Below are 25,580 nucleotides of genomic sequence, written 5' to 3'. Positions count from 1 at the left end.
AATTTGTGCCAGCTAAATGGCTCCAGTGTACAAGCGAATTGTTTACACTGAAGAGAGAAGCCGATTAGCTGCATGGATTGGAGGCCCCACCCCTCTCAACTGAACACATGGGGAAAGAGTCCTATCCCCATTCCCGGGACAAAAGCAAAAAAATTGGGATTTTGAGTGGCACGCGCTCAGATCGGGACCAGGGTCCAATTTACGGGACTGTCTAGGGAAAAATTGGGACTGTTGGCAAGTATAGAGGACACCAGCTGGTCCATAAAATCTCAGATGGCAGTGGGGACACAAAGAAAATGGGAGGAACAGCTGAAGGCAGGATCAACCAGGAATATTTCAGTCTACACAAAACAAATGCTTTAATGGCTTTGTGAATATGGGCACTCTGTTATATAGCAAATAATAAGAGCTTTTCATAGCCTTTGTTTAATGACACTTTAATGGCAAGGTCTTAGGCCGCAACAGGCACATGTTTGTCATGGTTTGTTAAAGTGATTGTACAGAATTGCACAAAGTGGCCCTGATCCTCCTCTTCTGGTGTTCCTGCTTCCTCTTCTTGGTGTGCCACCAACCTGCTTCATATTGTGGCACACCTGTGGGCTTGATCCTGAACCATGTTGCGTGTGTCCATAAACAGAGACAGCGAGGCTCGGTCCTGTCCCCTGCTCCCTCATCACAGGATTTAACTGGCGGCAGCAGAAAGTGGGCAGATAAAATGTAGACCATGGGCAGGATTAACTGTTTACTGGGAGCTGGACCCATATTGTTAATAAGTAAGTCATCACCATACATATGAAATATCACTTCTGATTACAGGTCTCCTATCCCAAAGATGCATTACCTAAGAGTCCTAAATTACCCATTACATTTACTGTAGTTTAAAAGCTTTTTAAAGATAGGTTTTGGGTGAGTAAATAATTAAATATTTTTTTTTTTATATGTATAGAGTTTTGTGTTGGCATAACATAACTGTGTTTGCACCGCGATAAATGTTTTCTCCTGCTGACTGCATAAAGTAACTCACGCTGGTCTTATTCTCCAGACGCTAGCATACTATAAACACATCCGTAGGGTCTCTCACAAAGGAATACTTTAATATTCCCTTGGTGTCTAAACTGCTATGGAGATAAAACAAAAGATTTTGCAGAGCACAAACTGAATTATTTTCCCCCTATTATTTATATTCTACTGCTTACTTCTTTAATAAATATGTATGATGCAGAAGAGAATTCCACATACAATGTAATACAAATACGGTATTTCCTAAACAGTTTTTAGAGGAAACTTTTTTTTTTTTTTTTTCTTTTGTATAGAGTGAGTAAGCATTAAGATTTTACCGTCTATTTGTTATTTGCTAGGGTGGTTTACTGTCACTTACTACAACCAACAGAGAAAGACAGGAAACAAGAGAAAATCTGCAACAGGGACACAGACTGCATTTAAAAGCTGACAGGGGTTCTACACTTCCTTTACTCTACCTAATCTAAAAAAAAGTATTTTTATTTCTGCCTGTGGCCCTGTCACATATTTCCTCTATAATTTCCTGTTATTCCCTGTTTGATAACATTTGCGTCATGGTGGCAGTAAGTAAGCAGAAATCCCTATTGGCCCACCATGCACGTTATAACCTCCTTTAGATCTACCAACAATTATGTAATGCAAGGGCCTGTCTGATTGGGTACAAATAGGCTAATTCAGGTAGGTTCTCATAATCCATATTTTGGTAAAACTAGTTGATTATGCAGAGATTGTATGATCAGACTGTAAAATATCTGACTGTAACAATGGCCCAGACAGCAGTAAAAATCTAACAGTACGATACCATGATGGTGTAAATTTTTGCCTGGAACAATTTGTATTGAAACCTGTCACTCATTTTGTCATATTGTTATTTTGTTACATTTTGCTGTACTTTTTCTTGAAAACTAATAAAATCTTTATGAGAAGAAAAAAATTAAAATAAAATAACAAAATCTAACAGGAGAACTGTTCATTCTTCACTCTATCCAAAACCCAAAAGGTTTTGGGTGGACAACGTGGCTTATGGACAAAAACCATATGGATAATGGACAACATCAATTAGTAACATATATCCTCCACCAAATTCTGTTCGGGAGAGCAGTGATTAATATTATTGGATTAAACATTTGTTTCATATTTCCTGTTTATTTCCTGTTTCCACAGATTGGCATATTCCTTTAAAATTTTATTGTATAGTATTGTTACAGTGATGGGTACGTCTGTAAGAAAAACAGAACACCGGCTGATACTTCCCTTTCCTGCATTTTCCTTTGTACCTTTGCAAGATAACTAAGTGTTAACACTGTGTAAGCTCCATCCTAGAAAATTGTATTGTATAGTATTGTTACAGTGACGTGTACATCTGTAAGAAAAACCCAACACCGTCTGATATTTCTCTTCCCTGCATTTTCCTTTGTACCTTTGCCAGATAACTAAGTGTTAACACTTTGTAAGCTCCATCCTAGATAGGGTTGAACCTTAAGATGAAAATTATTATGGATATTCAGGCCTCAGGACTGCATTTTTGGAGGAAGTCACATGTTTTTTCATAGGACAAGTATTTACCAAAAGCTACAAAAACACAGAGGGTACTCTACCCAAGATGGCAATAGGTTATGTATCCTTTTCCAACCACATTTAGATCAGAATATTATTTGGGCACCCCTGAAAACAATGACAGTCATCTGGTAAAGTCCGTCCCCATTGATTGCTCTTTCCCCTAAAACTGGCCTTGCACCATTTAGCTTCGAAATTTTAATTTTCTGAAAATTTGTTAAATTGTCTAATGATTGATGGGGTCAAATTTTATTTCACCAGAGAAATGAGAAAATTTGAAGGAGCAGGATGGGAATTTTTTCTCAAATAAGACTAATTCCAAATGTGAATATGGTTTTCGTTCAGGAAATATTGTACATATTGCAATGAAACCTGTTTAATATGTCTGGCATTCCGTTCAATGGAAAGTTCAGGTAGGTCTTTCTCCCCAAATAGTCTGCCTGTGAGTGTGAACTAAATCCTGATCTGGCTGTGGCTGAACTGTTCACCAATTGGAGCAATAGCATGGATCACCAGTGGTACTGGCACTGGCACATCTTCCACACCTAGACATGGTGAAATGCACCAGTGCTTGATGGGCTTCCTTTAGGCCTGGTTCCCATCTATGTGGGTTTGCAGGCCCCATTTACACTGGGATGGCAGCCCATTTTTTTGATCGGGCTGCCATGCCTGCAGAGAAAAGGTGCATGCAGCATTTTAAAAATGCAGCGGCCTTGAAATCACCTGGTGCTTTTTGCATCGTGCAATTTCCCTGCAGTTGCCCCACCCACAAATGAGCTGCATTTTTAGATGCGTGGGGGTGCCATTAGTAATACATTTTTTAAACCCAGAATCAAAACATGCTGCTGTTTAAAAACACACAAGGCTGACATTCATTCTTAATGGCACCCCCATACATCTAAAATTGAACTGCAGGGAAATTGCAAAGTGGAAAAGTTGCTGCGTTTTTCTAAAAATGCAGGCACTGCAGGCCATTCAAAGGAATGGGCTTCCATGCCTGCACAAACATGCGCTGCAAACCTGCATAGATGTGACCCAGGCCTAAAGCATTAGTAAAGTCATTTTTATTAAATTAAAAAGCTGGACCCCCTGCAGGTTTAACTGCTTGCCTACTGGGCACTTTCACCCCCTTTCTGCCCAGGCCAATGTTCAGCTTTCAGCGCTCTCACACTTTGAATGACAATTGCGCGGTCATGCAACACTGTATCCATATGACATTTTTATCTGCAAACAGGTATTTTTTCACCTTCACTGATGGGCTGCACTGATCAGGGCACTGATGATTAGTGACCTGATCACTGCAGATGTCCCCTTTCACACAAGCCGGTCACTGGCTCTCTCCTCTCCTCGCACTGTGACAGTGTGAGGAAAGGAATGCCGATAAACGGCAAAGTGTTTACACCATGATCAGTTGTAATTGGACACAGCAGATCACATCACGTGTGTAGCGCCGGCTCCTGAAGAGCATGCGCTATACTTTTTGAAAGTTATGGATACACCTGAAATGCAGTTTGGTTTGGGTACAATTGTTCTAAATTTGGACCTCAGCATCAGTCTGACTGGACTATAGGATGTTCAGCCTGGCCACAAGGGGCACTGTCTCTTCTGGCAGGCATAGAACCACAGTCTAGTTGGGTGCTTTAAGTTTACTCTCTCTCGGAGCCTGCCCAGTGGGAGTGTCACTCTCGCTGTGCTTTCTGGGAGAGGTTACTTACGATGAGGATGTCACGTGATTCGGGGTTCAGAAGAAGGCCACGTACGGGTTGGTTTCTTAGCAAGAGCCTGGAGGGGCTGAAGTACCTAAGTGAATCCTGTCTTGTGGGTATCGCCAAGCTGGCTGAAAGATCCAGGTATCACGCGAGTGTTCCATAAGTGTTCGTTTCCTGAAGTCTACAACACCGTCTATGGCAGAGATGTATTCCTGTATGTTCTAAAACAACGTTTGTGGCAGAGACTTATTTCTGAGTAAAGCATCTTGTTGGCCTCTAGGCCTTGTGAGAGAGGGACTATCCAACTTGAGTGAACATTCAGTTGCGAATGGCTATTCTCTGGATTTAGTCAAAGTAAGCAAGTTCTTCATTATGGACTTTGAAACTAAGAGTACTTGAACTTCCTTCCTAACCCTCTGATCCTATTTTAAGATACTGTTTGTTGTCTACGTTTTGCAAATAAAAATCCCTTTATGCGGATCTGTCGTCAATCTCTGAGTTTACTGGGCCATCTACCATGGGAACCCCTAGACACAGATCGAGGAGCAGAAGGTAACGGTAAGCCCAATCAAACCAGCAGCTCCTTCAGGGTCAGTGCTACACATGGTAAAGAGCTGCTGTGACTGGCTCTTTACCCCAATCTGTGATCAGCTGTGTTATAGAGTGAGCTGGGTGTGCACCGCAGTGAGCATGGTTTTGGGAGGATGTCAACAGACACCCTTCCAGAACTGGACCGCTCTTTTGAACCCCTCCATTATATATTACAATATAACAATAGAAATAATGCACTTCAATCACCGTGACACCATATCAACCATATGCCGTGATGATTGAAGCGCCAACACCAGCCACTGCACCGACAAATTGCCGGCAAAAAATTGCTTACCACACCCCCCGTGCCTGCAAAAAGGTTGGTGACCGCTGCTATGGGCTCTAGCCCCAGATATTTTGCAGACCTAGCAACGCCCCTGCATATACACATAAAATTGCTGCCCATTCAGACAGTAGTTGGCAGCTCTGCTGAAAAGGTGTGTCAGAAAGATATTCAGGAAGTATGTAATATTTTTTTTTTATTGGAATATTAAAATGCATTCCTGACATGTTTTAATCATAATTTCTCCTTGTGACTTGCATTTTGAAATCATTTATATTTTATTATATCATTTGGTGCACTATCATGATTCACTTTCATAAATCAGATCCTACAGTAGTTATGAAACGAAAGGAAGAATTACCATGACAACCGCCGTGATCATTCATGTCTCCCCACTTAATTGCTCTGAGGTCACCTTCCCATTGTGCATCTGGCATTGATCCCGGTACATCTAAAATTGAAAACATTACATTAAATTGATCAGTTCAAAGGCAGATTGACAAAAGTGCTTCCAGCATGAGAGTAATAGATGTTTGCGAACTACCTTTTATTGTTCATTATATGTTCCTTGTATAACAACATTTCATAAATTATAAGGGAGAGGAATAAGCAAAATTTACCCTAATTTGATTATAAAATATAAATGGAAAACAATAGCTTAGTAGTTATTTCAGCTCATACTTGGCATCTTCACCAGCTAACATCTTATTCAATAGTGACCCAAACAGTAATCACTGATTGACAGTCTTTGCAAAATCTTTAAAGTGGAGCTCCACCCAAAAAGTGAAGCTCCTCTTGTTCGTGCCCTTCCCCCCCCTCCACTGCCACATTTAGCACTTTTGGGAGGGGGGGGGGAGCGAGTACCTATTTTTGACAGGTACCTGCTCCCACTTCTGGGTAAGATCGTTGTATGACATTTCCAACCCCTCCTCCTTCCCCAGTCCCCATTGCATGTGTTTTTTTTTTTTTAAATGATGCTGTTTTATCTTATTTTATAGTCATTTGGAGCTCACATGACTGGCCGCCTCTCTCCTCCTCCCGGCTGACGGCAGCGGGGATTTCTCAGCCCCATCTGCTGTTGTTATTCAATCAAGGGAGAACGGAGGTGGCAGGTCACGATGAGGTACACAGTGGCATTATTTTTTAAAAACACATGCACTGGGTACATTATTTAATATAGCAGAGGGGATTTTAACAATTTCACTGAGTGGCTTAATAACCACTTTAAGCCAGGTAAATAGCAATTGCATTCATCTATGACAGCATTTATGTTTTTCTGAGAAAAATGTTGTAGAGGACTAATTTTGACCATCTATTTTATTTATTTTTTTCACGATAGGGATCCCACCGGGGAGATTTTTTTTTTATCACTTTCTGCCTGTAGTGCCTGTATAAGAAAGGGGGTGTGGAGCAGTAGGTACAGACAGCCGGCACTTTAACCCTACCCCACTTTAATAAAATGGTGTTCTTGTCCATGACCCCATTGGGGTTATTTCCCATTGCTTATCTGTCCTGTCAGGATGAAGGTAAAATCTCTCCAATGGGGACACTAACAGCCATTAGAACCTGACTGAGGCTCTGAACCTATCCAAAACAGAGAAAATCTTGGCTTTAAGTAAATTATTAGAATGGTAACCACTGCTAATTTAATTTGGAGTCAATTTATAAAAAAAAAAAAAAAAAAAAAAAAAGAAAGAAAGTTAAGGTACTAGTTGACACTAGTTTTACTGATAGTAGCAGTAGCGAAAATGAAGGTTAACTAAAGAAGTAGAAGTGGTAAGGAATGGTTACATTTCCTGTCATTTTTCTTTCCTGTCCCAGGGACACAGGAAGTAAGCAAAGATCTTTCTAAAGCAAGTAGATATCCTCTCTTAGTTGTCACCAGGACAAATGTAGTCAGTTAAAAATTTCTCCTCACTTCCTGTCATTGTGACAACTCAAAAATGTTGGTTTTTCCATCACTTTTTGTGATGGAGACAATGGTCACCAGGCTCAATATTAAGGTGAATCTGCCATATAGTGACACAGCAATTACAAAACATACATGAGTTCTGACCCTTCCACATTTTATTGAAAATTGAAAAAAATGTTTTTTTTTTCAAACACACAAACAACTAGCCCTGTACTGTTAGGGACAGAATTGTGAGGCCTAAAGAAAATGTACCTTGCAAAATGCAACATGGTAACATGTTGATTGGTAGGCATGGTAAATCATGAGTGTTCCTAAAAGGATATTGGATTATTGTAACCTACATTTTCCAGCATCAGCTTCCTTGGCATTTAGTCACATGATATCTCAGAGCCGTAAAGGAAATCTGTGCTGTCAGTTGTTGTTATTATAGGCCTAAACAGGGAACAGGTATATATGTAATGCCTAGCATGCATCACTGACTGCAGGTCTTGCTATAAACGTTGTCTGAATAGTAAATTATCTCTACTCAGGGCCACCAGCCCAGCATATTCATATATATTGGCCTAGAGGGCAAATGCCCACATGCCCCCCAGCACATTCCTTATTGTTCTTTCTAAACCTGACTTAACTCTCAACTTTTATTTGTATTTCTATGAAAATGTTATCCTGCTGAGTTTAATTGATTTTATGTTGAAACAATTATTATTTATCTTCTTAATTGTTATTGATCTGATATCTTCATCTTAGCACTCTACAGAAACCTTAGAACCATTTATATTAGACCTTGTCCTTAAAGGCACTAAGGTCCCTTTCACACATGTGGATCGTTCGTTTGATCAGTTCAGTCACTTTTTTTCAAACAAAAAATGGATAACATTTATATCAGTTTTTCATCCTTTTGTCATCCGTTTTTCGTTCATCTTTCATCCGTCATCAGCTAGAGACCTTAACCATTTGAGTCACGGAGCCAAGGTTAACTAGGGGGCAATCAGGGGATTAAAACCTTTATTAAGTAATATATAGGGGTACCTGACAGTGAAACAAATCATCTAACTGGCTAACTAGCGTCACCCGTGACACTAATACGGCAATCAGAAAAAAGATCTATTAGTGACACAGACAGGGGGTGAAAGGGTTAACAGGGGGTGATCAAGGGGCTAAACCTTTATTAGGGAGGTTTGGGGGGTACTACTAATTGCCCTAACGCTGAGACACAAGTAACACCAATGCATTTCTCAATGAAAAATCTGAAAACTGCAATTGGTGACACAGTGACAGGGAGTGAAGGGGTTAACTGGGGGGCGATCGGGGGTTGACAAGTGTGCCTACGTGTTTTTATTCGCCAGAACCGATCAGCAGGTCCAGGCCAGAAATCATTGGCCTGGACCTGAAGACTGATTGGTTCTGCTATGAATCTGATAGCCGTGGGCACGCGCGATGTCTGGGTACGTAATTATGTACACCCCTGCCACTTTGTCGACGTATATCAGCGTGAACCGGTCGGCAAGTGGTTAAGCAGTGATAAATTATCACTGCTCAGTACACGGACATTCCTGGAGGAGATCGCCCACCTAGTAATGAAATATTTGTCCCCTTACACTATATATACATATATAGATATATACACACACATTAAATAAATAAATATATAAATATATATATATATATATATATATATATATATATATATATATATAATAGATACACACACACATAGACATGTCAGGAGGACATACTGTCTTGGGAGGTCTGAACAAGGCAGGAGGAAGTCAAAACTCTTCCTCCTTTCCCCGTGATTCCCTCTTCACTCCCTGATTCTTCACCTCTGAGCTGGTGAATTGGGGAGTGTGATTTCTGACTCAGATTGCCAGTGAAGTGCTCAGATCACAGCTTCATAAACTGTCCGTTTCTGTGTCAGTCAATGACAGCTTCTCAGCCTGTGTAGATTTTCAAACATGTTCTCCCCCGATCATCTCTGTTTCATAAACCGTTAATGGACTGTGATCAGCGGTGATCACATTTTCATAAACTGACACCCATATGTTTGCCAATCAGTTGTAGCTATGCTGTTCAGTGTCTAGAAATAATTACCGAGATATCTGAGCTCATATGACTCACATAACTAAAATATTGGCTTACTGCAATCTCATCCCTTTGTGTACATTTTCTAATTGTTCCATATTCTTAATATAGAAGCTCTTCTTGTACATGGTAAAGGTGATATGACAATACAGGTGAACCAAACGATTTCTTCCCACGCACACTTGTGAAATGTAATTACCTATATTATGTTTTCCCAAACCGATGCAACAAAGGATTTATTATTCTTGCATATAATTTGAAATGATCAGATTCCCCCCAATTCCCATGCACCTGGCCCCTAATCTACATGCAGGGAACCGTACGCATGGATTCCCAATGTTTTTTTTTACATTTTATTAGAAGCACTTGATTAGAGCCTAAAGCTCTAATTGGCTTCAAAAAAAGGGTGAGCTCCCAGCCAATCAGAAACCCAGATCACCCAATAGGCCGAGGAAAAGCAAACTTTTTCACTGTCGAGGAGGAGGGAGGAGATGTAGGGGAAGCTGCCGTGAAGCCCAGGAGGAGTAGGAGATGCAGGGTGAAGCCGCCGCCCGGAGGAAAGGATGCCCTTGACCTAGATGGGGTAAGTGCGGGGCTGGAAACCCGACCGACTGACTGATCAACCTGGGGGGTAGCTATGACCTAAACAATGTGGGGGGGGGGATCAGGGTTGTCAGCAGATGGATTGTTTGCCCCCCCAAAATATACCACCAGCCACCACTGAATAATAGGATTCCATTTCCTAAACCTATAATTATATGTGGAGTCTGCAATAAAACAGCTCTTAGCTATGTGTGAAATTTCCATCCTAGCTAAACACCACCCACTTACATTGAGTGGTTGAAACAAAACAACATCAGACCTGAAGATACAAATAAGAGAAAAGTACATTTTGTACAGCAATCCAATTATGGGTTTCCTTATTATCTACTGTGTAATCTACTTGATCCCACAGGAAACCTTTTTTTTAATATTAAAGGAAGGTGAGGAGGCCAGCGATGGTAACCCCTGTTCTCATATGACAGCCTCAATTTAAGATTTTAAGATGTTTCTGTTTGTGCCATTAGAAGAGATGTGTGTGTATGGGTAGGGGTGTAAATTGTAAACTTTATCAAGATCTCACAAAATCTGCTTTCTAGACTTACATGGAAGTCCACCCACTGGTTGGAAGTATGTATTTATTTATTTATTACAGGTACTTAAATAGTGATCTCAATTTACGCAGTGCTTTACATACTGTATATATATATTTATTTATTAGGGTGCAACGGATCAAAAAACTCACGGATCGGATCGTTCCTCGGATCAGAGTCACGGATCGGATAATTTTTCGGATCAGCAAAAAAAGAAAAAAAAGAAAAAAAGAAAAGACAACTCTTGTTACACCCACCGGAGTTTTAGATTTCACAGTTATTTTCAACACACAACGAAGCTTATATGCTTAAATACAGTATTTATAAATCCGACGGACTGTTTAGATGTTACATTTTAAAAGCAGCAGCAAACCTGCTGGCCTTACATGGTTGCTATTGTAACAGAATACCTCTGATTTTCACATTTAACTATTAGCAACCATGTAAGGTCAGCAGGTTTGCTGCTGCTTTTAAATTGTAACATCTAAACAGTCCGTCGGATTTACAAATACTGTATTTAAGCATATAGGCTCCGTTCTGTGTTGAAAATAACTGTGAAATGTAACACTACGGTGGGTGTAACAAGATGTCCGCTTGCCCCCTTCTCACTATCATTACTGTGCAGGAGTGTGGGGTGTAGCATGATGGCAGCGACGAAACGTCACTTCCTGATGAGACAGCGGCTGCCGGGTGTACCAAGATGGTCACCGCTAGTGATGGCCGAACGGTTCGCCCGGCGGTCGTTTCGCGGCGAATTTCCGACATTCGCGGTCCGCACGTTCGAACGCCTTTTTCCGTCGTTCGCCGCGGCGGACTTACGTGTTTAATGTATACAAGAACTTTAACCTTTGGTGACACGTTTATCATGTGATACAGGACAGCCAATTGAGACATGACAGCACATGGACACTTGTACATTCCCCCTAACCTATAAATACACCCGATCCGGTGGCCATTTTACATTCTTTCTTCTGTTACGATAGGGACAGGTTCCTGTGTGGAGTAGGGAGAGATAAACCACTAGCTATTTGGTACACAAAAGTTCTTTTCAGGACTGGTATAGGTGTTAGGTGTTGATAGGTTTGCTGTGCTGCTGATTCTTGCAGCAGCCTGAGTGTCTTTTGTTAGTTTAGAGAAAGGGAAAGGACGGTGTATGCTACAGGGACAGCCAGATTAGTCTTTCATCATCATCATCATCATCATCATCATTAGCTGTTACTATCAAGGTCCACAAAAGAGCTGTTCCAGTAACCACTAATCGTTCTCTTTTTTTGCCAATTTGTATAGGGACAGGAAGGAAGCAGTGTTGTCAGGCAGTGAGGGTAATTTTAAAGACTTGCTGTTATTATTAGTTCCACAAAGGTTCTTTTCAGGACTGGTATCAGTGGTACAGTAATAGGCTTGTACATGTATAATATTCTTTCTTCCAAATATAGAAAGGATATTATACTTGACTGCTGCCCTTCTGCTGCAGTCTGCTAAACATTCACAACTCACTTGTTCCACAAAAGTTCTTATAAGGACTGGTAACTTGGTATAGGGTGCTACGGTACATAGGCTTGAGTGCGGTACAGTCTGCTGTTCTGTAAGGACCGCTATCGGTCCACAATAGATAGGGTTGACGTGCACCACTGCTGACCGCTGCCCTATACTGCAGCAGTCCTTCAGCGGTATAGGGACTGACGTACAGTCTGCTAATCACTAACACACAACCTGCTTGTTCCACAAAAGTTCTTATAAGGACTGGTAACTTGGTATAGGGTGCTACGGTACATAGGCTTGAGTGCGGTACAGTCTGCTGTTCTGTAAGGACCGCTATCGGTCCACAATAGATAGGGTTGACGTGCACCACTGCTGACCGCTGCCCTATACTGCAGCAGTCCTTCAGCGGTATAGGGACTGACGTACAGTCTGCTAAACACTAATACACAACCTGCTTGGTCCACAAAAGTTCTTATAAGGACTGGTAACTTGGTATAGGGTGCTACGGTACATAGGCTTGAGTGCGGTACAGTCTGCTGTTCTGTAAGGACCGCTATCGGTCCACAATAGATAGGGTTGACGTGCACCACTGCTGACCGCTGCCCTATACTGCAGCAGTCCTTCAGCGGTATAGGGACTGACGTACAGTCTGCTAAACACTAATACACAACCTGCTTGGTCCACAAAAGTTCTTATAAGGACTGGTAACTTGGTATAGGGTGCTACGGTACATAGGCTTGAGTGCGGTACAGTCTGCTGTTCTGTAAGGACCGCTATCGGTCCACAATAGATAGGGTTGACGTGCACCACTGCTGACCGCTGCCCTATACTGCAGCAGTCCTTCAGCGGTATAGGGACTGACGTACAGTCTGCTAAACACTAATACACAACCTGCTTGGTCCACAAAAGTTCTTATAAGGACTGGTAACTTGGTATAGGGTGCTACGGTACATAGGCTTGAGTGCGGTACAGTCTGCTGTTCTGTAAGGACCGCTATCGGTCCACAATAGATAGGGTTGACGTGCACCACTGCTGACCGCTGCCCTATACTGCAGCAGTCCTTCAGCGGTATAGGGACTGACGTACAGTCTGCTAAACACTAATACACAACCTGCTTGGTCCACAAAAGTTCTTATAAGGACTGGTAACTTGGTATAGGGTGCTACGGTACATAGGCTTGAGTGCGGTACAGTCTGCTGTTCTGTAAGGACCGCTATCGGTCCACAATAGATAGGGTTGACGTGCACCACTGCTGACCGCTCACCTATACTGCAGCAGTCCTTCAGCGGTATAGGGACTGACGTACAGTCTGCTAATCACTAACACACAACCTGCTTGTTCCACAAAAGTTCTTATAAGGACTGGTAACTTGGTATAGGGTGCTACGGTACATAGGCTTGAGTGCGGTACAGTCTGCTGTTCTGTAAGGACCGCTATCGGTCCACAATAGATAGGGTTGACGTGCACCACTGCTGACCGCTGCCCTATACTGCAGCAGTCCTTCAGCGGTATAGGGACTGACGTACAGTCTGCTAATCACTAACACACAACCTGCTTGTTCCACAAAAGTTCTTATAAGGACTGGTAACTTGGTATAGGGTGCTACGGTACATAGGCTTGAGTGCGGTACAGTCTGCTGTTCTGTAAGGACCGCTATCGGTCCACAATAGATAGGGTTGACGTGCACCACTGCTGACCGCTGCCCTATACTGCAGCAGTCCTTCAGCGGTATAGGGACTGACGTACAGTCTGCTAAACACTAATACACAACCTGCTTGGTCCACAAAAGTTCTTATAAGGACTGGTAACTTGGTATAGGGTGCTACGGTACATAGGCTTGAGTGCGGTACAGTCTGCTGTTCTGTAAGGACCGCTATAGGTCCACAATAGATAGGGTTGACGTGCACCACTGCTGACCGCTCACCTATACTGCAGCAGTCCTTCAGCGGTATAGGGACTGACGTACAGTCTGCTAATCACTAACACACAACCTGCTTGTTCCACAAAAGTTCTTATAAGGACTGGTAACTTGGTATAGGGTGCTACGGTACATAGGCTTGAGTGCGGTACAGTCTGCTGTTCTGTAAGGACCGCTATAGGTCCACAATAGATAGGGTTGACGTGCACCACTGCTGACCGCTCACCTATACTGCAGCAGTCCTTCAGCGGTATAGGGACTGACGTACAGTCTGCTAAACACTAATACACAACCTGCTTGGTCCACAAAAGTTCTTATAAGGACTGGTAACTTGGTATAGGGTGCTACGGTACATAGGCTTGAGTGCGGTACAGTCTGCTGTTCTGTAAGGACCGCTATAGGTCCACAATAGATAGGGTTGACGTGCACCACTGCTGACCGCTCACCTATACTGCAGCAGTCCTTCAGCGGTATAGGGACTGACGTACAGTCTGCTAATCACTAACACACAACCTGCTTGTTCCACAAAAGTTCTTATAAGGACTGGTAACTTGGTATAGGGTGCTACGGTACATAGGCTTGAGTGCGGTACAGTCTGCTGTTCTGTAAGGACCGCTATAGGTCCACAATAGATAGGGTTGACGTGCACCACTGCTGACCGCTCACCTATACTGCAGCAGTCCTTCAGCGGTATAGGGACTGACGTACAGTCTGCTAATCACTAACACACAACCTGCTTGTTCCACAAAAGTTCTTATAAGGACTGGTAACTTGGTATAGGGTGCTACGGTACATAGGCTTGAGTGCGGTACAGTCTGCTGTTCTGTAAGGACCGCTATCGGTCCACAATAGATAGGGTTGACGTGCACCACTGCTGACCGCTGCCCTATACTGCAGCAGTCCTTCAGCGGTATAGGGACTGACGTACAGTCTGCTAAACACTAATACACAACCTGCTTGGTCCACAAAAGTTCTTATAAGGACTGGTAACTTGGTATAGGGTGCTACGGTACATAGGCTTGAGTGCGGTACAGTCTGCTGTTCTGTAAGGACCGCTATCGGTCCACAATAGATAGGGTTGACGTGCACCACTGCTGACCGCTCACCTATACTGCAGCAGTCCTTCAGCGGTATAGGGACTGACGTACAGTCTGCTAATCACTAACACACAACCTGCTTGTTCCACAAAAGTTCTTATAAGGACTGGTAACTTGGTATAGGGTGCTACGGTACATAGGCTTGAGTGCGGTACAGTCTGCTGTTCTGTAAGGACCGCTATCGGTCCACAATAGATAGGGTTGACGTGCACCACTGCTGACCGCTGCCCTATACTGCAGCAGTCCTTCAGCGGTATAGGGACTGACGTACAGTCTGCTAATCACTAACACACAACCTGCTTGTTCCACAAAAGTTCTTATAAGGACTGGTAACTTGGTATAGGGTGCTACGGTACATAGGCTTGAGTGCGGTACAGTCTGCTGTTCTGTAAGGACCGCTATCGGTCCACAATAGATAGGGTTGACGTGCACCACTGCTGACCGCTGCCCTATACTGCAGCAGTCCTTCAGCGGTATAGGGACTGACGTACAGTCTGCTAAACACTAATACACAACCTGCTTGGTCCACAAAAGTTCTTATAAGGACTGGTAACTTGGTATAGGGTGCTACGGTACATAGGCTTGAGTGCGGTACAGTCTGCTGTTCTGTAAGGACCGCTATAGGTCCACAATAGATAGGGTTGACGTGCACCACTGCTGACCGCTCACCTATACTGCAGCAGTCCTTCAGCGGTATAGGGACTGACGTACAGTCTGCTAATCACTAACACACAACCTGCTTGTTCCACAAAAGTTCTTATAAGGACTGGTAACTTGGTATAGGGTGCTACGGTACATAGGCTTGAGTGCGGTACAGTCTGCTGTTCTGTAAGGACCGCTATAGGTCCACAATAGATAGGGTTGACGTGCACCACTGCTGACCGCTCACCTATACTGCAGCAGTCCTTCAGCGGTATAGGGACTGACGTACAGTCTGCTAAACACTAATACACAACCTGCTTGGTCCACAAAAGTTCTTATAAGGACTGGTAACTTGGTATAGGGTGCTACGGTACATAGGCTTGAGTGCGGTACAGTCTGCTGTTCTGTAAGGACCGCTATAGGTCCACAATAGATAGGGTTGACGTGCACCACTGCTGACCGCTCACCTATACTGCAGCAGTCCTTCAGCGGTATAGGGACTAGGAGTTTTGTCACAGGGTCATTTAAAAAATGACATGCAGAGGAAGAGGCAGGCCCTTCCGCAGGGGTGGTAGGGGTAGGGCAGGAGCAACAGGCTTGAGCCAAAGTGGGAAGTTGCAGAAGGTGCGTTCAATTACTTTAAAGGATGCACCAGACTTGGTTGAGTGGCTCGCTCAGCCTTACTCTTCTGCACCCTCCTCATCCTCTCGATCTGCACCCTCTTCTTCACTCTCTGCTATGTGCACCCCCAAAGACACTACCACCAACAACACGACCACCACCACCACCACCACATACCTTCCGCTTGAGTCACTGGAATTATTTTCCGATCCATATCAAGAGGACATTTCTGATGCGCAGCCACTCTTGGTATTGGATCAGGAAGAGGAGGTAGCAACAAGCGCTACTCAGCAGTCTGACGCCAGTACCCAGATCAGCCCAAGGAGGAGGTTGGTCCCCGGTGTTGCTGCCTACTCCGAGATCTCTACTTATAGCGGTGGGGAAGGTGACGTTGATGATGACGTGTCTAGTGATGTCACGTGGGTGCCCACAAGAGAGGAAGAGGAGGGGAGTTCAGAGGGAGATATGGACCAGCAGATAGGGAGGAGAAGCAGCAATGACTTACATTGCACAGCAGGGACAAAGCAGACTGCAAATGTATCAGGAGCGAGTCATCGACCATGTACGGTCACATCTGGCGCTCCCAGGACACCGGCACATGGCTCCGCAGTGTGGGCTTTTTTTAACGTGTCCGCTGCTGACAATAGCGTTGCCATCTGCAATCTTTGCAGTCAACGCGTTAGTCGCGGTAAGCCCAATACTCACCTAGGGACGACCGCCTTAAGAAGGCACATGAGCAGCCATCACCGAGCCCAGTGGGAGCAACGGAACACACAAAGCCACACTGCAGGCTCTCACCGTCCAGCCTCGTCTTCTACTTCTCCTTCTCCTCTCTCCTCACAATTGTCCTCCACTCCACCTTCCATCACGCCAAGCTCACATTTTTCTGCAAAAAGGCAGGCTTCCGTGGGCCTAATGTTTGAGCGTAAAAAAATGATGATGCCGGATAACCCTCTTGCCCAACGGTTGGCGGCTGGCTTGTCAGAACTCATAGCCCGCCAACTACTGCCATATAAACTGGTGGACTCGGAGGCCTTTCGCAAATTTGTGGCCATTGGAACACCACAATGGAAGGTCCCAGGAAGGAAGTATTTCTCAGAGAAGGGCATCCCAGAGCTATATGGCCATGTTCAGCGGCAAGTGAATGTATCTCTGGCACACAGTGTCGGTGCCAAGATACATCTGACCACAGACACGTGGTCTAGCAAACACGGGCAGGGAAGGTATATCAGTTTTACTGCCCACTGGGTGAACCTTCTGACGGCCGTCAAGCATGTAACCCGTGGCACCCGTGTAGATTTGGTTTTACCGCCACGGATTGCATGCAGGCCTGACTCTTCTTCTCCTCCTCCTACTCCATCCTCCTCCCTCTCCTCCTCAGCTGCCTCCTCCTTTTCCGCTGCTAGCGTCTCTTCCACTGCACCGCCCAAGCTCCCCAGAACCTATTCCACATGCCAGGTGAGACGTTGCCATGCCGTGCTGCGTCTGTTGTGCCTGGAAGCAAAGAGCCACACTGGCCCGGCACTCCTTTCAGCTTTGCGTTCACAGGCAGATGAGTGGCTAACACCGCTCAATTTGACAGTTGGTAAAGTGGTGTGTGACAACGGTGCCAATCTGCTTAGCGCATTGAAACAGGGCAAAATCACGCACGTGCCGTGCATGGCACACGTCTTAAACTTGGTCGTGCAGCGATTCCTTGTCAAATACCCTGGGGTCCAGGACATCTTGCGGCAGGCAAGGAAAATCTCGGCCCATTTCAGAAGATCTTACACGGCCATGGCTCGCCTTGCTGACATTCAGCGGCGACACCATCTGCCGGTCAGACGTCTTATTTGCGATTGCCCGACGCGATGGAACTCAACCTTCTATATGCTTGATAGGCTGCTCCAGCAGAAACGTGCAGTTAACGTCTACCTGTATGAACTCTGCGAAAGAAACGGTTCTGGGGAGCTGGGTTTTTTTTCACCGCGCCAGTGGCTGCTCATGCGCGACACATGCAGACTTCTGCGGCCATTTGAGGAGATCACCAAACTGGTCAGTCGCAGCCATGGCGCCATCAGTGACATGGTACCTTATGCCTTCTTTCTGGAGCGTGCATTGCGTCGTGTCATTGATCAGGCTGTGGAGGAGCAGGAGCGGGAAGATGAGGAAGTCGCAATGCTGGATGAATTCCCAGGGGGGGCTACTCTATCTGAGACAAGTCAACAACAGGAGTCTGATGAGGAGTCAGAGGAGGATGGTGCCGGGGCGGATGAGCAGGAGCAAGAAGAGCATGCTTTAAACCTTTCTGGGATCCCTGTTGTGCGTGGATGGGGAGAGGAGAATGAAGAGGACGACATTATCCTGGATGATGAGCAGGAGCCAGGCCACCACACCGCTTCCACTTTAGTGCAAATGGGGGCCTTCATGCTCCAGTGTTTTAATAGGGACCCCCGTATAAAAAGCATGAGGGTCAAGGACCAGTACTGGGTGGCAACGTACTTAGACCCCCGGTACAAACACAAAATGGCGGAAATGTTACCGCCGTCGCAGAGGGCTGTCAGAATGCAGCACTTCCAGGCCTTGCTTCGAGAAATGCTGCATTCTGCTTTTGCGTGCGCTGGCAGAGGAGCAATTCCCACTCCCAGAGAAGGATTTGCGGGTACCAATCCAACAGCGCCTGCAAGAAGAGGCCGGTTTGAAGATGTGTTGGTGACTTCGGATATGAGGTCATTCTTTCAGCCGACCCATCGACAGGTGTCATCCGGATCCAGCATCAGGGAACGCCTAGACCGTCAGGTGTCCGACTACATTGGGTTAACGGCCGATGTGGACGCTCTGAGGAGTGATGAACCCCTAGACTACTGGGTGGGCAGGCTTGACCTCTGGCCAGAGCTTGCCCAATTTGCAATCGAACTGTTGGCTTGCCCCTCATCCAGTGTCCTGTCCGAAAGGACGTTCAGCGCAGCAGGGGGGATTGTGACCGATAAGCGTACTCGCCTAGCTCACCACAGTGTTAACTACCTCACATTTCTAAAAATGAATGAGGCATGGATCTCGGAGGAATTCAACACATGTGACCAGTAGACCATGTATATGTCTATAAACTATTTTTTTAATCAAGCACACAGACCTTCTTAATTCATTTGGCTCACTTCCTTGACCCAAAAAAGCACACCGTACTATATGCCCCTACCCTCCTCTTTGAAGAGGTTGAGCGGTGTCATATTTCTACTGGGGCTGCTTATGATATCCCTGTGCTGTGCTGACTTCCTCCTGGGGGTTCTTATTATGAAGGGATCACACTATCCCTGTGCTGTGCTGACTTCCTCCTGGGGGTTCTTATTATGAGGGGATCACACCATCCCTGTGCTGTGCTGACTTCCTCCTGGGGCTGCTTACGGTGCTGCTGTCAGTGCTGTATGTCACGGTGCTGCTGTCAGCGCTGTATGTCACGGTGCTGCTGTCAGCGCTGTATGTCACGGTGCTGCTGTCAGCGCTGTATGTCACGGTGCTGCTGTCAGCGCTGTATGTCACGGTGCTGCTGTCAGCGCTGTATGTCACGGTGCTGCTGTCAGCGCTGTATGTCACGGTGCTGCTGTCAGCGCTGTATGTCACGGTGCTGCTGTCAGCGCTGTATGTCACGGTGCTGCTGTCAGCGCTGTATGTCACGGTGCTGCTGTCAGCGCTGTATGTCACGGTGCTGCTGTCAGTGCTCTGTATTACGGTGCTGCTGTCAGATGCCTCTATCACGGTGCATGTGTCATTCCGGTATGTCACGCTGCTGGTGATCATCTCCTGCACCCTCTTCTTTGCCTACCCTGGTCCCTGACCTTCCCTCTCCTCCATTGCCTTCATTAGCTCCATAGTCCTGAATTGTTAGAACAATTTCCCAAATAAAATAAAAATGCTTGTAGTTATCGATCCCAAATTCACCTCATACATGTATTATGTCATTGTCCAGATGGTGGGACTACGTTTTACCCCCTAATAATTACCACGTGGCCGCAAATTCGACATGAAGGTTTGCAAAGTTCGCCTCCCATTGAAGTCAATGGGGCCCGCGGCGAACGTTCTGTTTCGCGAACGTTTGGGTCCGTTCGCATTTCGCGTTCGCGAAACGTCCCGTCGGAAGTTCGTCCATCACTAGTCACCGCTCCGGAGCTAGGCCGGAGTCGCTGCCTTTCCTAAGCCACGCGATCAGCGGAGCGCTCCCCGGATCATGTGGTGTGCCGATCCGAACAGGGTGACCTAAAGGCACCCCTAATATAAAAATGACCTAAAGGCACCCCTAATATATATATATATATATATATATATATATATATATATATATAAAATATATATTACATTCACATCGGTCCCTAACTCACATTTCTTCATACACATTACATATCTATTATCCCTATGCAATAGTTTATATATTTGCTTGGTTAAAAAATTTTTTATTGTGAAACTGAGTTCAACAAAGAAAATAACTAGAATAATTATAGATTCCCTTCATAAAAAAATAATCTAATGGCATGATTTATGCTGCCAAAGAACTGGAAAAAATCCGCTGTCTCCTCAATAAGAAACTGGGCTATGAAGATGAATCTGTGTACGCAAGTTGCAGTGCGATACTGGAAATCTCAGCAGTACAATGAGGTCTTGCATGAAGATTGAAAGCAATGGCTCAGAATCGCTGACCTAAATATTTATAAACATTCCATTTTTTTCAGCTATTTTCTAGGGCTCAGTGTCCTCACTACAGATATACAACACATCTGCATAAGGTGCCACGTCTTGTTTGATACTAGCAACTTTACTCACTTTTCCTGTTTCTTCAGTTTTATAACTGCCAACATGAGCAAATGAAATATATTTACTATAAATTAAGATTCTTGAATGATATTATGGGTCATGTAATTCATGAATTGATAACATCTTTATCCATATACTATGTAAGTATACCCCCCAAAAAAACAAAAAAACAAAAAAAAAAACAGGACCATTAGGAAGAGGCATTATCACTAGTGAGAGACTTAAGTGCCTGCATTTACTGGTTGCCACACAACAGTGAATTTTGAGAATTAAAAAAAAAAATTGCATACATAAAAAATAAATAAAAAAGTTCTCAACAACCAGGAGCACCTTTTAACTGTGTCAATTGATTACAGCCTTGTGCCTGCTTTGTAACATGATGTACCCAATGTCATGTGTCCAGAGCCATATATTTCTACTCCTGTCTTGGTGAATTCATCTTTGCATATGCAATCCATCTAGTAGCCAGTTAGTATCACTTTGCATAATGTCACGTGACATAAATCAGTAACTTGTGCTGCTTCCATCCATTGAGTGAAGGGAAGACAGGATGGGAAACAGGACCCCCATTTTCTACTCTAAAGGTTGTCAAGATCTGTACCCTAGAGGAACCCTTGAAACAATTATCAGGTCTCATGGAACCTCTGCTAAAACCGCTCCATTGACTAAAGTGGGGAAAAATGCCCCTTACAGTGGTGGCTGGCCCTGGAACTATGCAGGCCCTTTCAAACAGGTCAATCAGCCGCAGCTCAAGGACCCCTAAGAAACCTCTGGAGGAACCCTAGGGTTCTACAGAACTCTACTGGAGAATGGTTGTTCTAGTCTATACTCTATAGGAAAAGCATCATCCTCCATTTTTCCCTTGTAGTGTTATAAGCAGTAAATATATGGACTTCTACCAAGTTCCAACTTATACTACACTTGCCGGGCGATATGTGAGCAGCCAGTTGCACTTTAGAGCTATTAACTTCACAGCCTGGCCAGAGACCTTCTCACTATTAAAGATATCTTTAGTTTGCTGATTTAGAGCAGCATAAAAGATTTACACTAGAGCAGGGTGGGAACAAAGCATTCTTCCTCTCCAGGTCCTTTGGTCACTGACTGCCACATAGTATGTGTACCAGGGGTGTAACTTCAGGAGTCGCAATTGCGACCTGGCCCTATGCGGTCTCCTCTGTACATATGATTAGGAGGGGCTGTGGGAGCAGCATATAGAAGAACTAATCCCATCCATTTTCCATCCACATTTGGTAAATACCTTCTTTTCCTCCTCTCCCTTTTGTAGGCAATCAACAGCTGCAGAAGGAACATGAAGAGAAACAGTTATTGGGCCCCTGTGTGCTCCCCTGGAATGCCTGCAGGCAACAGTGAAGCATGGTGGAAGTTTGGGCTGCATTTCTGCAAAAAGAGTTGGAGATTTGGTCAGGATCAATAGTGTCCTCAATGCTGAGGGAGGCGTGTGATTGGCCTCAAATGTATTCTGCAGCAGGACAACAGCCCCAAACATACAGCCAATGACATTAAGAATTATCTTGAGTGTAAAGAAGAACAAGGAGTCCTAGAAGTGATGGTTTGGCCCCCACAGAGCCCTGATCTCAACATCATTGAGTCTGTCTGGCATTACACGAAGAGACAGAAGGATTTGAGGCAGCCTACATCCACAAAAGATCTGTGGTCAGTTCTCCAGGCAACCTACCTGCTAAGTTTCTTAAAAAACTGCGTGCAAATGTATCTAGAAGAATTGATGCTGGTTTGAAGACAAAGGCTAGTTACACCAAATATTAACTTTATTTTGATTTGTCTTCTGACTGCTCACTTTGTATTTTGTAAATTTGTAAAATCAAACAATTAAAATTAATATTTTTGAAAGCATTCTTACTTTATAGCATTTTTCACCCCTGCCTGAAAAATGTTGCACTGTATATTGAAAAGAGAGACTACTAAAGGCTACCAAAATGCTAAAAGAAAATGATAGAATGCAGACGCGTTTAGCTGTGCTAGCTTTCAGCTCCATTTCTCTGCCTCTATTCAAAATCAGTGGTTCCCTATGGGAGGCAATTGATTTGAATAGAGGTTGCACCAGAAATCGGATCAAGATGATCTGACTTGCGTGTGCTGAGATATATGTCGGCAAAGTGGCACGGGGGAGCATAATCACGTATCTGTACGTCGCTCGATTCTCGGGCCACCCGATGATGTAATTTGGAGGCCACACCCCTTGTGATGTCATCACCCCATCATGCCCCAGGTGGAGACATTACAAGGGCCATGGGCTCCAAATTACATCATTGGGTGGCCCTACCCCATACCAATATAAGTTATTGTAATTGAATAAAGATGTGATGCGCTAATTACAAAACATTCAAATAGCCACAACAAGACTAAAAATGTGCAATTATAGAGCTATATAAAGTGCAACCGTGCATAAATCAATCAGAGAATATCCCTATACATATATATCAATGAGTTAAAAAAACCATGCCGGTGATTGATAAGTGCAAAAAAAAAAAAAAAACACATAAATGTTTAACGTAAAAAATAAGATATAAGATATATGCACGTGTCCAGCGTGTAATATATATATACAAAGAAAAATAAATAAATATTAAATCGTGATTTGTATAAAATGTCCCATACACAATCAAATCAAAACGTGCAATTCGGTAAGCACACTCAATTAAACGTGCAATGTGCTGGGTAATGAGTCCATTCGTGGTGATCCGTGCAGGTGGTGTAAATGCTATGTAATTACCTCACTGCTGTGGGTAACACAGCGAAAATAGTAATGGACACAAATTTTAAACGTGCAATTCAGTAGGCACACGAGATTAAACGTGCAACGTGCTGGGTGATAGATCCATCCGTGATGGTCCGTGCAGATAGTGTTAATACTATATGCAATTACCTCACTGCTCACTGCTGTGGGTAACACAGCGAAAATAGTAATGGACACAAATTTTAAACGTGCAATTCAGTAGGCACACGAGATTAAACGTGCAACGTGCTGGGTGATAGATCCATCCGTGATGGTCCGTGCAGGTAGTGTTAATACTATGCAATTACCTCACTGCTGTGAGTAACACAGCAAAAGATAGTAATGGGCACCAAGGTGATTGCAGGGATGGCTGTATAAACGAATTTTCTTTAGGAGACTTCTTATGGCTTCCTCATGGATGGTAGGTAAACTCAGAGGAATGAATCAGAGAAAACCGCCATAGTGTAGTTGTTTTTTAAAATATAGCAATTTATTTAAATGATTTAAAACTACTCACAAGTGAAGCAGGAAAAATAGACACATACGACAAACAGCAAATGAAACCGGATACGAACGTCACTTCCGGGCGTCCTACGCGTTACGTCGTCAAGACTTCAACTGGGATTTTTTTTTTTTTGCACTTATCAATCACCGGCATGGTTTTTTTAACTCATTGATATATATGTATAGGGATATTCTCTGATTGATTTATGCACGGTTGCACTTTATATAGCTCTATAATTGCACATTTTTAGTCTTGTTGTGGCTATTTGAATGTTTTGTAATTAGCGCATCACATCTTTATTCAATTACCTTTACCAGTGAGAGACAACTCATTTAGTGATTGCTGCTTTTTTTCATTTGCTATTCTTGCCCTCTCCTATCTTTTCCATAGAGCGCGGAAGTCTCTATATATATTCAATATAAGTTATTGCACACGGTGGACCCAGCATTACACCAAGAGATCGCGTTGAGTCAACATCGGAAGAAGAGCAGGGGTTGAAGACCCAGCCAAAGAGTGAGAAGACTCGGCAAAAGAGCTAGAAGACAGCAGAGAGAGAAGACTCTTGGAATTGTTTTTACATTTTGGTGGGGATTCCCCTTCAAGATTCTCAGCACACAAGTTGCACCGCAAGTCGCATGATCATCTTGATTCGACTTCTGGTGCGACTCCTATTCAAATCAATTGCCTCCCATAGGGAACCATGGATTTTGAATAGGGGCAGAGAAATGCCTGACGAAGCTTAACGCTGTGTATACAGCATTAAGCCTTGTTAAATTGCGTTTAACACTTTTACCGATGTCTGGCATTTTTACAGCTCTAGCAATGGAGCCTCAGAATGCAGTGGTCCTGTTTTTTTTTTTGGAGCTTAAATACACTGTAGCGGCCATAACCCTCGATGGGGCGGCCTTGACTTTTGGGCTTACCAGTTACCTCCGCTTGGCTTGTTCTTCCAGGTCTAGGGGTTCCCAGGGTTAGTACCCAACGACTTTGGACGCTGACACCATAAAAGTCCTTTAGAAAGGTTTTTCTTTGCAGGGGTAACATCCAACAAACACAGTCTCGTATGGGAACAGAGGGCAAGGGTGAAGAAACTCAGGCACCTTGAACTGCTAATCATTAGAAAGTCTCGAATAGAACCCAGAGAGTAGCCACTCGCAGCTGGGCGCTTCAAAGCTGAACAAATCTCTAGCCAGAGATTATGGCAGTCAGCACCTTAATCCGGAACTTGCAAAATCTCTGACCTTGAATAAATTTGCAACCGAAAGTGAACAGGAACCTTTCCTCAGTACCTGGAACGTTCTCTGTCTCCTTGGCAGTACTGGAAAAGCGTGGATTCGTTAGTGTCCTTGACAACCCAGCAACCAGGCACTTCTTGGGATGCCAGCTTGGTGGCCCTCCTCCGTAAAGTCCTCCCCCGGTCGCTTACACGAGCTGCGGTGCTCCTCCAAGTTGAGAGCACACCCGGACCCCTTGAATCCTCCCTCAGTTACT

The 25,580-nt window shown here is 44.2% G+C and overlaps 1 protein-coding gene across 1 annotated transcript in view; it reads right to left on the bottom strand.

The window, feature by feature from the left end:
- The window catches only part of LOC143996881 (N-acetyllactosaminide beta-1,6-N-acetylglucosaminyl-transferase-like), a 131,078-nt gene that overhangs the window by 9,000 nt on the left and 96,498 nt on the right, over positions 1-25,580 (bottom strand). Inside the window, exon 2 of the mRNA XM_077492177.1 lies at positions 5,522-5,611. Within this exon, the coding sequence (XP_077348303.1) occupies positions 5,522-5,611 (90 nt within the window). The remainder of the gene's footprint in view (positions 1-5,521; positions 5,612-25,580) is intronic.

This window comes from Lithobates pipiens, unplaced genomic scaffold, assembly GCF_037356315.1.
Source record: "Lithobates pipiens isolate NorthernLeopardFrog02 unplaced genomic scaffold, aLitPip1_a1.2 Scaffold_19, whole genome shotgun sequence".
NCBI lineage: Eukaryota > Metazoa > Chordata > Amphibia > Anura > Ranidae > Lithobates > Lithobates pipiens.
Note: the sequence above shows the minus strand (reverse complement) of the source record. Positions and strands in the feature narration are given on the sequence as shown.